Source organism: Acanthamoeba castellanii (assembly GCF_000313135.1).
Source record: "Acanthamoeba castellanii str. Neff unplaced genomic scaffold scf7180000084645, whole genome shotgun sequence".
NCBI lineage: Eukaryota > Discosea > Longamoebia > Acanthamoebidae > Acanthamoeba > Acanthamoeba castellanii.
The window spans coordinates 576,955-591,586 of NW_004457313.1; the positions used below are offsets into that span (position 1 = coordinate 576,955).

At 58.8% G+C, this 14,632-nt stretch overlaps 6 protein-coding genes across 6 annotated transcripts; 2 read left to right on the forward strand and 4 right to left on the reverse strand.

The window, feature by feature from the left end:
• Positions 1-24: 24 nt before the first annotated feature.
• ACA1_093550 (uncharacterized protein) lies at positions 25-407 on the reverse strand (the record flags this gene model as incomplete). The annotated part of the gene is made up of 3 exons (XM_004334774.1): positions 25-128; positions 149-267; positions 325-407. 3 exons carry the CDS (start codon positions 405-407, stop codon positions 25-27), a joined length of 306 nt encoding a protein of 101 aa, XP_004334822.1.
• A 633-nt stretch (positions 408-1,040) lies between these two features.
• Positions 1,041-5,249, reverse strand: ACA1_093560 (Frizzled/Smoothened family membrane region protein; the record flags this gene model as incomplete). The annotated part of the gene is made up of 21 exons (XM_004334775.1): positions 1,041-1,128; positions 1,215-1,342; positions 1,455-1,551; positions 1,642-1,702; positions 1,863-1,950; positions 2,068-2,112; positions 2,193-2,254; positions 2,360-2,444; positions 2,559-2,669; positions 2,794-2,864; positions 2,988-3,063; positions 3,130-3,213; positions 3,298-3,360; positions 3,478-3,627; positions 3,744-3,799; positions 3,930-4,035; positions 4,161-4,237; positions 4,391-4,505; positions 4,636-4,681; positions 4,958-5,084; positions 5,201-5,249. 21 exons carry the CDS (start codon positions 5,247-5,249, stop codon positions 1,041-1,043), a joined length of 1,785 nt encoding a protein of 594 aa, XP_004334823.1.
• A 183-nt stretch (positions 5,250-5,432) lies between these two features.
• Positions 5,433-6,684, reverse strand: ACA1_093570 (uncharacterized protein; the record flags this gene model as incomplete). The annotated part of the gene is made up of 4 exons (XM_004334776.1): positions 5,433-5,691; positions 5,780-5,901; positions 5,990-6,184; positions 6,265-6,684. The coding sequence occupies 4 exons, from the start codon at positions 6,682-6,684 to the stop codon at positions 5,433-5,435; spliced, it is 996 nt and encodes a 331-aa protein (XP_004334824.1).
• A 1,126-nt stretch (positions 6,685-7,810) lies between these two features.
• On the forward strand, positions 7,811-10,395 carry ACA1_093580 (Fbox domain containing protein; the record flags this gene model as incomplete). Its single annotated transcript, XM_004334777.1, has 6 exons — positions 7,811-8,083; positions 8,231-9,278; positions 9,384-9,566; positions 9,644-9,805; positions 9,885-10,125; positions 10,197-10,395. The coding sequence occupies 6 exons, from the start codon at positions 7,811-7,813 to the stop codon at positions 10,393-10,395; spliced, it is 2,106 nt and encodes a 701-aa protein (XP_004334825.1).
• Positions 10,396-10,682: 287 nt separating this feature from the next.
• Positions 10,683-11,249, reverse strand: ACA1_093590 (RAS protein; the record flags this gene model as incomplete). The annotated part of the gene is made up of 1 exon (XM_004334778.1): positions 10,683-11,249. The coding sequence occupies one exon, from the start codon at positions 11,247-11,249 to the stop codon at positions 10,683-10,685; it is 567 nt and encodes a 188-aa protein (XP_004334826.1).
• A 381-nt stretch (positions 11,250-11,630) lies between these two features.
• On the forward strand, positions 11,631-14,589 carry ACA1_093600 (uncharacterized protein; the record flags this gene model as incomplete). The annotated part of the gene is given in 6 exon segments (XM_004334779.1): positions 11,631-11,807; positions 11,899-12,165; positions 12,204-12,691; positions 12,831-13,021; positions 13,033-13,498; positions 13,584-14,589. 6 exon segments carry the CDS (start codon positions 11,631-11,633, stop codon positions 14,587-14,589), a joined length of 2,595 nt encoding a protein of 864 aa, XP_004334827.1.
• Positions 14,590-14,632: the final 43 nt, after the last annotated feature.

Genomic DNA, 14,632 nt, shown 5'->3' on the forward strand with positions numbered 1-14,632 from the left:
TCTTGTGGAGGTTCGAAGAAACAATCAATTGCTCGCACCCAAGTGCTGGACGAGGGCTTGCGCCTTGGCGACCTTGGTCGCTGGGATCGGGAGTTCGTAGGGAGGTGGTCCAACACGTTCCCTGGCAGCTGGGCGAGTGCAAGCATACTCACGCCGGGCACAGTTACTTTGCCCGGAAGCTCGTCTCGCGCGGCATTCAGGGGCCAGACCAGGGGCTCAAACGGCCGCGCTTTGGCGTTGTGGATCCTGGCCTCATGAAGGGCAAATCTGTTTTGGTGCAGTGTCAATACGATATCGTTAGGAAGATTGGTTGGTGGGTGGCACCTTGCCTGGAATTCCTTCATGGTCGTTTTCAGAGCACCCACGTCGGTCTTGAGAGTGGCCACATCGGTCGCAATGGTAGCCATCGCGGCCTGCAGCTGCAGCGCCCATGCCGGGACATTGGCAAGAGTCGGACCCTCTACAAAAGATGAAGATTAGAAACAACGTATTCAAATCAAGTAGGGGCAACTCACCAAGAAAGGCTGTCTTGACTTGGAGGTCATGCAGGATTGCTTCCACTTCGATTCTCCTCGAGGATCTCAGACGCTTAATGGCACGTACATACTCGTGCGATTCTTCAACTTCGTCCAGCGTCACCAGTCCAGTCTGTCCCGGGGTTGCGGGTCTTGGGTGGCCTGCAAGGGTCCTTACCTCCCGGGGAAGCTTAGGTGCCCTATAAGCCAGACGGCGATACTGGGGAGGAGGAGGGGGAGGAGGAGGTGTGGGGGCAAGTGCGGTGGCCATCTGCTTCTTCCTTTGCCTAGAGTTTCTTGTGAGATTGACGGCGAGTCCCGTCTTGGATCGCATTGCACTTCCCGCCATTTTTTCCCGCCAAAACTTTAGTCGAGAAGAAAGCACAATCTACCGCTCGATGAGGGAACTGGGGGAGATGATCTCTAGCTGTCTGCGCTGACGCTCCCTCGGCCACAAAGTATGGGCACGAGCGTGGCGATGCGATACTACTGGTACAGAAAACTTGTAAAAAAACTCTCGATCCTCTAAAGGTCTTCGTTGTTGATGCTGCCGTCGTTCTCGTCGTCTTCGAAGCTCTGCGAGTGCGAGTTCGTATTCTTCGAGCTCTTGGTCCTGTTGTGTGCGATGTGTGCGGCCGTGTGTTGGTCGGTCGTGCCACGGGCGCCGGGAAGAGGGGGGAAGCGTACGTGGCGCCGGACATGGTGGAGTTCTTGGACTCGCCCCACTTGCCGCTGCCCATGATCATGTCCTTGCTGATATCGAGCGCGTCCCGCGGCGATTGCGTGGCCCACGCCTTCAGCAGGTAGTACCACCAGATCAGCATGTCCTGCATTCATGCGTGTCGTGTCGTGTCGCGTGTCGTGTTGCGTGTCGTGTCGTGTGCGGTGAGTTGATCGAAAGAGAAGGAGGTTGAGAGGGGGCGAAGAGCGACGTCGTACACTGGAGCACATGGTGATGAAGATGATGATGCCGTAGCAGCTCACGTCCATCACCTCCAGCAGGAGCGAGCCGTAGTTGAGTCGGTAGGTCAGCCCGCTGCCAGCGCCGCACAACCAGGAAGAGAGCGCCAGAGAGATAGGCGTCAGAAGGGCGTCTTTTCGCTGGCGAGCGCTCGGGAAATGGTACCACTCGGTGGCGGTTGTGGCGCTGCATGTCACCTGCTCCTCGAGCGCGTCGATGAGGTCATCTGTCAGTTGTTGTGTTTGCGGCGGTGCGTACGTGTCGTGTGGGTCGAGTCGTGTGTGTCGTGTGTGTCGTGTGTCATGTATTGTGTGTGTGTCGTGCATTGTGCGGTCGTGAGCAATAATATCTTTTTTCTCATGGTTTCTTGCGTGGGGGCTGCGTACCTTGGATGACGCGTTGGTAGATGCGGAAGGCGAGTGGGTAGGCCAGAATCAGGAAGTAGGCCATCACCAGCAGGATCATGCGCACCAACTGTGTGCGTGTGCGTGTGCGTGTGTGCGGTGATGTGTGCGTGTGTGCGGTGAGAACAAGACACAACACGCATTCATGGAGCGGGGTGAGCGAAAAGAGAAAAGCGAACACACAAACCTGTTCGATCTTGTCCTTCGTGTGGCCCGAGAAGCGGAACCGAATCTGCACCACCCGCCATCATCACCGCAAGACAATCAGGAATGCTGCGAAAGAATGTGGGAATGTGGGAGGGGGGAACGAACCCTGGCGAACTTGATGACCGACAGGGTCATCAGGATCGAACCGATGATCAAACATGTCGCCACTGTGTGCGCACACGACAACGACACGACACATGACACGGAGTGGTGTCAGCAACGCAACACATGCTGCGCGCAGGTGCGAGAGAGAGAGAGAGAGAGGAGCGTACGAGGGCCGTAGAAGAGGACCCAGCCGTAGGCCTCGTGGTCGGTGGCCATGAAGCACGAGGGCACGCCGGTCAGCGCTCCGATGTTCTGTCGACAGAAAACGGTTGAGTGACGATTCGCATGCGTGCGTGTGCGGTCGTGCGTGTGCGATGTGTGCGTGCATGCGGTCGGGCGTGTGGGGTGTGGATGAGAGTGCGATACCTTGGAGGCAAGCAGGATGACGACGCCGATGAGCGGGAAGCCCCAGGCGACGATGTGATAGAACAAGTGGAAGCGCTTGATGAAGTTGGTCGACCGCTCCAGCACGATCAACTGATGATGATGAACGAAGAACGAGGAGGAGGAGGAAGAAGAAGCATCGTTACTACCAGCCACACGACAACGATAAAGAAGAAGACGGCGATGATGATGATGATGATGATCGAACGGTACGCACCTCGAACACGGTCAGCACGAGGAAGAGCCACCAGAACATGGCCGCCATGGGGCAGTAGTACAGGATGATGCCTGGCATTCCACACAATTCCCGACACGCAGGTGTCAACCAACCAATAAGGACTGAATTATTTATTTTGATTTTATTTTATTGCCAATCAAAAAAGCGGAAAATGATAAAAGGGGAAGCAGTACCTTGGATGATGCACACGACGCCGCCGCCGTCGTGCTCGCCGGCGTTGCTCATCGTGACCAGCCGCTTGGGGGTGCCCTGGAGATGGTGGTGAGACTAGTGTGTGCGGTCGTGCGTGTGCGGTGGTGGTGTGTGCGGGCGTACCTCGGTACAGACCAGGGGCTCAATACCCCCGCGCACGGCCGGGAAGAAGAGACACACGAAGCCCACGATAGCCGACAGCAAGCCCTGTAAAATATAATTAATTAATATTATTATTCATGGTGTGCGCGTGATCGCACACGCACAGAGCGAATTGGAGGGAGGCGGTACGAAGTAGAAGAAGATAAGAGCGGGGAAGCGTCGCTTTTGCGGCATCAGCAGGAACGTCACCACCTGTGTCGTGTGCCGTGTGCCGTGCGCATGTCGTGCGTCGTGTGTCGTGTTTGTCGAGCGATCAGCTGAGGGTGCGACCAGGAGTGGGATTGGCGCGGGTGAGGGGGGGGGGCGTACGAGGAAGAAGGAGAGCCAGAAGGAGAGGAAGTTGAGGACGATGTCAACGACGATCACGCCGGCCCACTCGCCGTCGGAGAACATGGGATCGGGGCACGGGTAGACGCAGATGTCCATACCCTCGTACCCGTTGTTCTGGTAGTACTCCTCCTTCAATTCGTTCATCATTCAAACACGACGACACACGACACATGCGCACGACACGACACGCACGACACACGGTCAGTGGCGAGTCAGAGGGTGACCAGGAGGCGGGAGGTGTGTACCCCGTCCTGGTTGTACTTGAGCGGGTACGGACAGTCGGCTTGGCTGTAGCCCACAACTATGATGTGGGTCAGAAGAATGCAAATATATAAAAAATTTTCAACTATACAATACGATATTTAAAGATATAAAAACGGTATGTGCGATGGACAATGAAGATGGAGGATGAATGGCGGGTGGGTGGGTACCGAGGCCGGCAGGCGGGGCGTTGCAGTCGACGAGGCCGTCGGGCGGGAATGCCGGGTAGACCACCCCATTCAGCTCCACCGTCTTGTCGCAGTCGGGCAGTAGCGACTGCAATGACAGGCAACCAATCAATTAATAAATCGTTCATGTGTGCGGTGTGTCGTGTGTCGTGTGTCGTGCGTGTGTGGTGTATGTGTAGTGTGTGTTGCTCGAAGTGGGCGGATGAACGGTACCGCGAGGCCGTTCTCGATGGCAAAGGCCGAGCACTCGGTCAACACCCTCTCGCAGACCGAGCGACAGGGCAGCACCACTACGCAGACGCCAATGATGTTGGTGATGTTGATCGTGAAGATGATGATTGGGGTTGAGAGGAAAGAGAAAGAGAAAGTGGGTGTGAATGTGAGTGCAAACGCTCAAGGAGACGCTTCAGTAAATGGTGGAGGCGAGGCCGGCGTGCGCGCACCGCTGGGCGTGAAGGTGGTCGTGTCGACAGAGCACTCCAGGAAGCTGCCCAGGCATGCGAACGTGATCAGGGCCTGTCGGCAGGAGTACGGCACAAACGCACCGGCCAGCTTGGTCTGTGTCGCATTCGTGTTCGAGTTAGATAGAGTCCGCGTTCGCGTTCGTTTTTGTCGTGGTAAGTGATGGATTGTCGCAATCGCACAAAAAGACGCCAAGAAAGATATAGAACTTCTTTGGTGGTGGTACCACATTGGCGGCGCCCTCGTCGACGGACTCGTAGGTCTGCCCCAACCTGTCAAAGAGAGGGAAGTGAGAAAAAGTGTTGGGGGACAAAAAAGCGAGAGGTTGGCGTGGTTGGTGCTCATATCTCAACAGTTGCGATTGGCTACATAATTAGTTTTTGACCGATTTGACTGTTTCGAATAATACAAACAAATAGGGCAAAAAACGAAAAATAAACAATGTGGGACTACCCACAGGCCAAGACAAAAGAGCGAAAGGGGTGGCATGGGCAAGATAAAGAACGAAAAAAGCGAAGAGGGGCAAAGAACGAAAAAGCGAGACGTACGCGACGTAGACGTTGGAGTAGGTGACGACGGGGTCACACTTGCCGGAAGTCGCCGGCGAGCCCTGGAACGGCACGCACCCTACAGAAGACTGTGCTGCCGTCGTGGCACACAGCAGCCCCACCAGCCCTACACATCCGAGGAAAATGAAATGAGCCCGTATCACGGTCTGGCTGGGTCGGCCAGCTGCACCATCGCATCTTCCGGTCTTCGTCGTCTTCATGAGGCGGGGGGGGAGTGGGTACCCAAAATGAAGAGGGCGATGAGCGGCCGATGGGGTGGTGTGGGAGGCATGGTGGTTGTATGAAATAACAATGACCGAGTGCGAGAGAGGCACGGCGTCAACCGGTAAACCGCGATCCTCAACCTGTTGCCGATAGGACCGGAGAACTGCGCATGCGCTCCCGTTGGCTGACCAACTTTATTCACAACCACGTAAAGAATGCATCGCCGCTTTCCGCCCGCAACGCGACGAGTTCAAGAGCGTGAGAGAGCGGTTGTGTCCCGCGTGGTGGTACCATCTCGGGCCGAGAGACCGCTGGCGGAGAGTGCGGGGATGACCTCCTCCTGTGCGTCGGCGCGTTTCTCGCGTTTGTGGTGGTCGCGCCACGTGCGATGGCCCGGGTCGCGGCTCACGATGTGGGCCACCAGGTGGACCGACGCGCCCTCGGCCAGGCCCATCAGCAACGGACCCACAAAGGGCACCGACGTCAGCACCGCGAACGGCAGAGTGAACCTGTTGCGTCGACAGACCGCGGCAACGCAAGGTTGGCTCGTCAGCCATCATTGCTGCGAGTGTGTTGAACTTAAATGATGCGCGGTACCCGAAGATGAGCCATCGGTAGGTGCGCATCCAGTCCTTCTGCTGGCGGTAGTTCATCTTCCTGCAGTCCTGGGTGTAGACGCTCAGCAGATTCCACCCCAGCCGGTTCGTCACAAGGACAATCTGAACACGACGCACGACGCACGCAACAGGATAACGTTTAGGCCCTGGCAAGCCAAGCGTGAAGAACCACACGTTGGTGGGATCTTACCTGGCCGAAGAACGAGACGATGGGTCCGACGACGGGAACGATGGAGAAGGCCAAGAGGAGGAGCGAGTAGCGGGTGAAGTGCCACGATCGATGCACGTCGTCCTTCACGCCGCTCACCCAGGCACGGCCCTTGGTCGCGGAAGAGGCATCTTTGAGCTCCCGGTACAGCGAAGGGTTCACCTCACGCACCTCGTCCTGTTGTAGAAGAAGATGTCAGAGGGTTGATCGAAAAGGGAAAAGGTGAGAAGATGAACGTAGAGGGAAGAAGAACGTACGAAGAAGAGGAGGTTGGTGGAGACGGGGGAGCGTGATTTGGTGATGGAGATGGCCCAGTAGGGGATGAGGGCCAGCAGCTGGAGAGCGAGACCCGGCACGAATACCACGATGGGCAAGGCGAAGAAGAGTAGCACGATGGCTGCCGAGTAGAGCGCGAGCAGCACAACGCCCATCGACTTGGCGAATTGGGTGTAGTCCTTCATCAAGCGTGGATTCTGCAGAGCCGATACGACTCCCCATACGGCGAATCCGATACCGCGAAGGATACCCTTGGCTGCGTCCATGGCTCCTCCAGGAAAATCTAGTGAGGCAGGCAAATGTGCATAACGTTGCTCTTGTAATTTATCCATAAATCTTGTTCTCATATCTAGGGCTTGTGTTGGAATGATCGAAAGTCGATCTACTGCGCCCACCAGCATCGACCGGCACGCCCACAAAGACCTCCCCTCACATCCATCTGCTTTTCCTTTGATTACACGCTCCTCCCACAAGCGAGCACGCGTGCCGATTGAATTTTCGAAACACTTACGAAACAGTTACTCGCGCGTTACCACCTCAGAAAGCGCACCCTGACACCACACCTTGCACCCGCACAGCTTTGCCTTGAGGCCGAGGCGCTCCACGACGATGGGGGTTCGGGTTGTGCTTGCGCATGTCCCGTCCCGCCTGGCTCCATTTGCCGAAAGGCACTGGGCGGTGCCACTTCCGCTTCCCTTGTCAACCGGTGTGTAACGCTGGATACTTCTGCGTGCCTCACCTGACGCAAGCACAGCGAGTGGGCTTGTGGGGTTGCAACCTAGGTCGATTTCTCGGCGTCCACCTTCGGCGCACCCCACACACTGATCAGGATAAAGGCGCGCCTAGCCAGGCCGGATGACGACAGAGTAGATCAGGCACGGCACTCGCAAACGGCCAAGGATGACCTGTCAGGCAACCGGTTCCCTGGCGTCGCCCCGGTGCTCAGGCAACGTGGTCTGGAATGCACGTAATAAACCACGAAAAACCAAGCAAGATTCAGTCTTCGATGAATAAACCCGGAAAAACCAGGTAGACGCAAATTTGACGGGTTAAGCCCTCGGCTTTGGCCAGCAAACCACAGCTTGGTCTTTGCTGCTCGCGCGTATTTAGGGTTCAGGAGTTGTCGTTTCCTTGCCTACCCACTCGTTCCATTCGCGGTGTTAAACCCGGGTGGCCCCACAACGACCCCCGCTACCATTGTTCGGATGAAAGGGGAAAGCCAGCCAACACCGCGTCTCCCGTTCTCTTTCATAACGCGTCAAGTTCGAGGCATCGAAGCACCAGGAGCATAACAGAGACACGACGCCTCTGACACGACGCGACACGACAAGCACACCTACACACGCACACGGCTCGAGAGGCACAACCAGGGCCAGACCAGATCAAGCCTCAAGCTGCCGCAGCGACTGCTGCTACACACCGTCTACCTGCACAACGAACTCCCACGCCGCAGAGAGCCAGCCGGAGGAAGCAGACACCATGCTGGCCTCAACGTCTTCCTCACCCACTACTCCGCACAAGAGGATGATGAAGCCTCAGCAGCACATGGCCATTCGAAGGCTCAGCCTGCCGTCTTCCTCGCTCCTCCCCACGTCATCGTCCTCGGCCGCCGCCTCTTCTTCCCCTCTCACGCCCCTCTCACCCGTGATACATCGAGCCAGGCGAGACCAGCACATGCTCGCCATCGACGGGTGGCTCCTGCACGTCGCCAAGCAGGCCGACGGCTCCCTCCTCCTCAACTTCCAGCACGAGTCGTGCGGCGCAGCTGCCGCCTCGTCCTCTCGTGATCGCCCCAACGAAGTACGTTCCCCTTCCCCACTTCAACTTGCCAAGTTGTGTGGTGGTTCCCAGGGGGCGTTGGGTTTATTTCTTTTTTGTGTCTTTGGTCGCTACGTTGCGGATTTGTGAAGATGAAAATCTGGATTTGTTTGGGCCTCCTGTGCTAAGCGACCGTGGTGGACCTGGGAGCAGGTGCTTCTTAGATGCAGCGGAGTATCGCGAAGATGCGGACGGTACCCTGACGAAGCGCACGAGATTACTGCCGAGGATGGCGCCGCCTCGGAGACGCAATGCGCCCCGCCCACCACGATTAGCCTCGAGAACGTCGAGGCGGCGGACGTCGCGCAGTCGGTCGTCTCTACCCTCCTCACCTCTCTCACCAACGACACCAGCAAGACCAGCAAGACGAAGCGCTACTCGAGTAGTACTACTGCCTTCGAATTGGAGCCTTTCGCCGCCAACAACGATGAGGCGGAGCTCCGAAGAGGAAGGAAGCGAGGAGCCGACGACGATGACTCGATTGAGATGACGATCGAGGAGGCCGCGGAAGAAGAAAGCTCTGAGTCGACTGAGAGCGACAATGATGAACAGGAAGAGGAAGAAGAGGAAGATGAAGACTGCACGAGATGCTACCAGAACGCTCTCAAGCGTAGGCGGAGATGGAGGGCCGACGACGTCAAGAGCGCCCTAGGGTCGCCCTGTTCGCCTTCGCCCATCGACCCCACCTTCTCGGGCATGCCGGCCGAGATCCAGCTGCACATCCTGCAGCTGGTGCCTATGCTCGACCTCCTCCGCACGGTGCCCCTCGTGTCGCGTCAGTGGAACGACCTGGTGCGTGACGACGGCCTGTGGCGTCTGCTCAAGACCCAGTACTTTGGCTCCGCGACTCGTCCCAGCTGCCCTCGCGGCTTCCTGTCGCAGACCCTGCACGACAAGATGAACGCGGCCTCGTCGGCCTCATCGTTGTCGCTGCCCTCGTTCCGCGACCAGTGCATCAGCTTCCTGCGCGAGCTCAAGGTCCTCCAGCAAAAGCACCACCGGCGGCTTTACGAGGAGGAGCGCAGCTACCGCCAGCATCAGCTCATATGGGGCTGCAGCGGCGGCCACGCGAGCTTCGTCCACGACCTGTTCCGCTACCACGACAGCCTCATCGACGTCGACATGCTCTCCGCCTCGGGCAACCACGCCGAACGCACTCCACTCATGGTCGCAGTCGGTACGCCACACTTTCCTTCGTTTGCTTCGAGCTCGAGACCCGTCGCTGAGCAACCAACGCCTGACTTTCTTTTACTTTTCTTCTTCTTTTTCATGTCTGTCACAGCTGCGGGCAATGACGGTGTAGCCTCGTTCCTTCTCCTCGAGAAGAACGCCGATGTGAACCGCGCCACCAGCGACGGCTCCACGCCGCTCATGATCGCCGCCAGCAAGGGCCACAAGAACGCCGTCCAGTTCCTGCTCGACCAGCGGGCCGAAGTCAACAGGATCACCAAGAACGGATGCTCTGGTATACTCGCCCACCCCTCTGCACAGGCTCGTCTGCACTCTCCTGGTCTCACTTGTCTTCGCTTGTTTTCCCTCCAGCCCTCATGCTCGCGGCCCTGGCTGGACACGAGGAGATCGCGGCGCTCCTGCTCGAGCGCGGGGCCGACCCTTGCGGCAAGACGGTCGACGGCTCGACTGCCCTGATGATCGCCGTGAGCAAGGGGAACAAGCAGATCGTTTATTCGCTCCTGCAGCACACACGTACGTGTTTCGCCGACAGCTCCCCCGCAATTGTGTTGGTTCGTTCACGGGCTCACCCGTACTTTTCGCTATTGTGCAGCGGCCAATCAGAGATCGCATGTGGTGAACGAAACGAGGAAGGACGGATGGACCGCCCTGATGATCGCCTCCACCAAGGGCGAGGAGGAGCTCGTGCGCGTGCTCGTGAAGCACGGCGCCGAGGTCAACAAGCGCAAGACCGGCGACGGGTGCACCGCACTGATGTTTGCCGCAGCCAAGGGGCACGATGAGATCGTGCGTTTTCTGCTGTCGCACCACGCCGATGTAAATACGCGCAACCGGTACGCACTCCACACACACAACAACAACAACAACTCGAGTCTCACCTCTTCTGTTCTTTCGCGCTTTGCAGTGACGGATGGTCTGCGCTGATGATCGCCGCGGATTGGGGCCACAAGGGATGCGTGGAGGTGTTCATCGAGAACAAGGACCTCTTCACCGCCAACGGCCACCCCTTCGGGCGAGTGAATCTGCGGATGGCGCTCATCGTGGCCTTCATGAAGAAGTACTACGACATCTTCTCGCTCCTCCTTCAAGTGGGTCCTCCGTAGCCAGGCCATGCCAGCAAGGTCAGGACGCAAAGAGAGAGAGAGAGAAGACAGTCGACGTGGCGACTGTACATACGCAGGCGTAGAGACTCCAGCAGAGATAGATATATTGAACATATAAATAATAGTTATTTATTTTTTTATTTATTCAACCCTCAACCACATTCTTCTTCTTGTTCACCCGTTCCATATTGAGGCAAAAATTGGTGTTCTATTCACAGGGGGGGGTACTGGATACAGGCGGTGTGCGATCGTAGATCGTCATCTTCGATTTTCATCTTCATCATCTTCTAGAAGAGGGTGCAGCGCTTGGCCTGCTTGCCGCGTCGCTTTTGTGACTCCTCGTCGGCGAGATGTCGCTTGCGGATCTCGCGGACGAGGTCGAAGAAGCACTGCTCGACGTTGATGCGCGCCTTGGCCGACGACTCGAGGAAGTGGCAGCCGAACGAGCGCGCCAGGTCCTGGCCCTCCGACGTGGCCACCACCCGCGCGTTCTCCAGATCGCACTTGTTGCCCACCAGCACCATGGGCACGTCGCTCTCCTCCTTCACCCTCAGGATCTGCTCGCGGAAGGTGGCGAGCTCCTCGAACGACGAGCGGTGGGTGATGGAGTAGACGCAGATGAAGCCCTGGCCCCCGCGCATGTACTGGTCTCGCATGGCGGAGAACTCCTCCTGGCCAGCGGTATCGAGGATGTCGAGGAGGCAGGTGACACCGTCGACGGCCACCTGCATCCGATAGGAGTCCTCGATGGTGGGGTCGTAGTCGTCCATGAAGTGGTGGTTGATGAGCTGAATCGTCAGTGCGGATTTGCCCACGCCGCCCGTGCCCACCACCACGATCTTGTATTCTGTCATCTTCCCCTCCTCCTCTTGTGCTAAGTTGTTGGTTTGATCTCGTCTTGTTTTTGTGTTGACTTGAGGTTTGCCAAAGTCAGTTGGGAGTGTGAACACCCTAGAAACCTAGAATGGGCAGTGCCATGACATTGGTGGGTATTTTTGCAGACCAATGGTAGCCCTTGAGTTGTTGCATTTCACAGGTGACGGCCGCATTTTGGTTGCAATGCACCACTCTTTCTCCAAAGAGAAGGCGGGAATTTGGAAATAGCTAACATTCCAACGGCACAAAGGTCTGTGGCCACAAGGCGTCATAGCTCTTTTATGGTGATTAAGAAAACAGCATTCAGCAGAGAAGACGATCATAGATAGATATAGGGCGAGGCTGACACCGCGCTTTTCATGGAGACCGGGAAGAAGGGCCGAGGGAGGCCTCCGCAGAGGATCTCTCTACTACTTCTGCTACTTTCTGCCCTCCTCTCCCTCCACACCCCCAGCACCGAGGCGCAGGTCTTGAGCTGCGTCCTCACGGCAGAATCCCAGTGCTACTACAGCGGAGGCAGTACCACCCCACCGCCCGTACGTCTCTTCGTTCTCTGTGTGTACAAAAAATCTACCCTTCCTCTACACAACGGTGTCGTTCTGATTCTGAACTCTCTTCCATCACCAGGCCAACGCGACCCAGTTGACCGCCAATCTCCAGCAACAATACTCGAGCAATGCGCTGTTCGGCCCCACCTACAGCTGGAACAACAGCTTTGTGCTCAACCAGACCACGGCCGTCTTCTTCTCCTACATCATCCAAGACCCGGCCTACAACATCTCCAGCCTCCGCAAGAAGAACGCGATCATCAGCATCAACTCGGACCAGCTGCTGCTGCTGTGCCCCAACGTCCCCGGCAGCGGCCAGATCCTGGACGCCTACGTGAGCGAGCCCGTCTGCGCCAGCCCGTCCCCCACACAGTCGCCGTCCAGCACACCAACGCCCAGTCCGACCCGCACGGCAACACCTACGGTGACGCCGTCGCCCACCAGCACCCCCACCCCCACCCCCACCTTGACACAATCGCCCACCTCAACGCCGAGCAACAGCCAGTCGCCAACCTCCTCTACGACTCCCACCTCCACACCCACGCCGACCGCTTCGGTCACGCCAACGCCCACTGTCACCGCTACCCCCTCCATAACGCCCACCCCGTCGCCTTCAACCTCGTCCACTCCTTCCGTCACCCCGTCGACATCGCTCACCGCCACGCCCACGCCCAGCCCGACGCCTTCCGTATCCTTGTCGCCCTCGCCCTCTCCGACGCCCTCACCGACCCCGACGGCAAGCCCAACCAGCTCCGTTACCCCCACCTCCACCCCCTCGATCTCCGTATCGCCCACCAACTCTCCGTCGTCGACAGCGTCGCCCACCAGCTCGCCGTCTTTGACACCCTCGCCCACTCAGTCGCCGTCAACGAGTCCCACACCCACCAACTCACCCACCGCCTCCCCATCTGCCAGCGCGTCGCCCACGGCTTCGGTCAGCATCTCCACCACACCGTCCATCACCCCGAGCTCCTCGAGCACTCCGAGCAACAGCCCGAGCCCCACGAGCAGTTCGAGCAGCAGCCCTAGCAAAAGCCCGAGCCAGTCTCCGACCAACTCGCCGACTCAGAGTCCCTCCAACTCGCCCACTCCTAGCCCCAGCACTTCTAACACGCCGCCCAATTCGCCCCCGCCATCACCCACCCCGTCGCCTACCCCGTCGCCGACCAACTCTCCCTCCGAGTCCCCCTCGGCGTCGCCCAGTAGCACCCAGACGCCCACTCCGACGTCGTCGCCCACCCGGTCGCCATCGAGCTCGGCGTCGCCCACCCTGTCGCCATCGAGCTCGCAATCGCCCACCCAGTCGCCGACCAACTCGCCCACGGCCTCCACGTCGCCTTCGCCGTCGGCCACACCAACCATCACGCCCACCCGGACTCCCTCCAATTCGCCGTCGCCGACCAACTCTCCCCCCAACAGCCCCTCCGCGACGCCGACGCAGAGTCCGACTTCGACTCCCAGCTTTTCGCCCTCTTCGACGCCGTCGAGATCGCCGTCGTCGACAATCACGCCATCGCCTACGATGACGCCGTCGGCTTCTCCATCGGCGTCCGTCACATCGTCCAACACTCCGAGCCGGTCGGTGACGCCTACTGTGTCGACATCCAGCACGCAAACACCGAGCGTCACGCCCTCCATTACCCCGACGCCGACGGTGACGCCTTCCATGTCTCCGACGCGTTCCGTCACCCCTACACCAACCACCACGCCCACCCAGTCGCCCACCAGCTCACCCACTCCTACGCCCACCACCAGCCCCACCAGATCCCCGTCCTCCAGCGTCACCCCCACCATCTCCGGGACACCTAGCATCACGCCCACCCCCTCCGTGAGCCCCTCGGCCACCCCCTCGCTCACCACCTCGCCCTCGCCCACGCCTCTGGTCTTCAACACCTGCAAGTTCTTCTTCTCCGCCAGCTTCACCCAGGGCTCGCCCTTCCAAGACACCGGCACGGCCGAGCAGTTCAGCGACCTGCTCACCCAGTCCTGGAACTCGTACCTGGAGCCGGGCAGCTTCACCGTCTACGTGAGCCGCTACACGGCCAGCCCGTCTCAAGCCGAGGTGAGCTTCGACTATTCGATCTACTTCACCCCGGCCACGGCCCAGGACGCTGTGCGCAGCAACATCGCCCTGGTGTCGCGCGAGGCGCTGATCAGCGTCACCCAATCGGATCCGAGCTCGTCGGCCCGACTGATCAGTACATTCCCCGATTTGACGTGCTTTGTGCCGCCGACGGTCACCCCGTCGCCGTCGATCACGCCTTCGATCACGCCTTCGATCACGCCTACACCCTCTATCTCGCCCACAATATCGACCACGCCTTCTGTGACGTCGACCATATCAACGACGCCCAGCACCACGATCACCCCGTCCGTGTCGCCTTCGAGGGTGTCCGCGACTCCGACTCCCACCCAGACTCCATCCCACTCCCCCACGAATGGCACGACTCTGATCGACAGCGGCGGCGGGGGCGGCAGCGACATCGGCTTGATCGCCGCCGGTGTGGCGGTGCCATTGGCCCTGATGTTGCTGGCGGCGGTCGCTGCGGCAATCGCGTTCGGCGTGTGGCGCATGAAGCACCGCGCACCGCCGGACGTGGACGTCAACATGATTAGCCTGGACACAATGGTGAGCTCGGTGGCGTCGCCTCTCTACCGGGGTGCCAACGAGACCTTCTTCAACGAGATCTACCAGCACCCCGACGGTAAAACGGACACGAGCCGGTCCGACATCCACCGAGCCAACAAGGAGAGCTGGATGTCGGTGTGAGCCAGCACTCATCACACCATCACCCTCTTTCCTTCTCTCAATT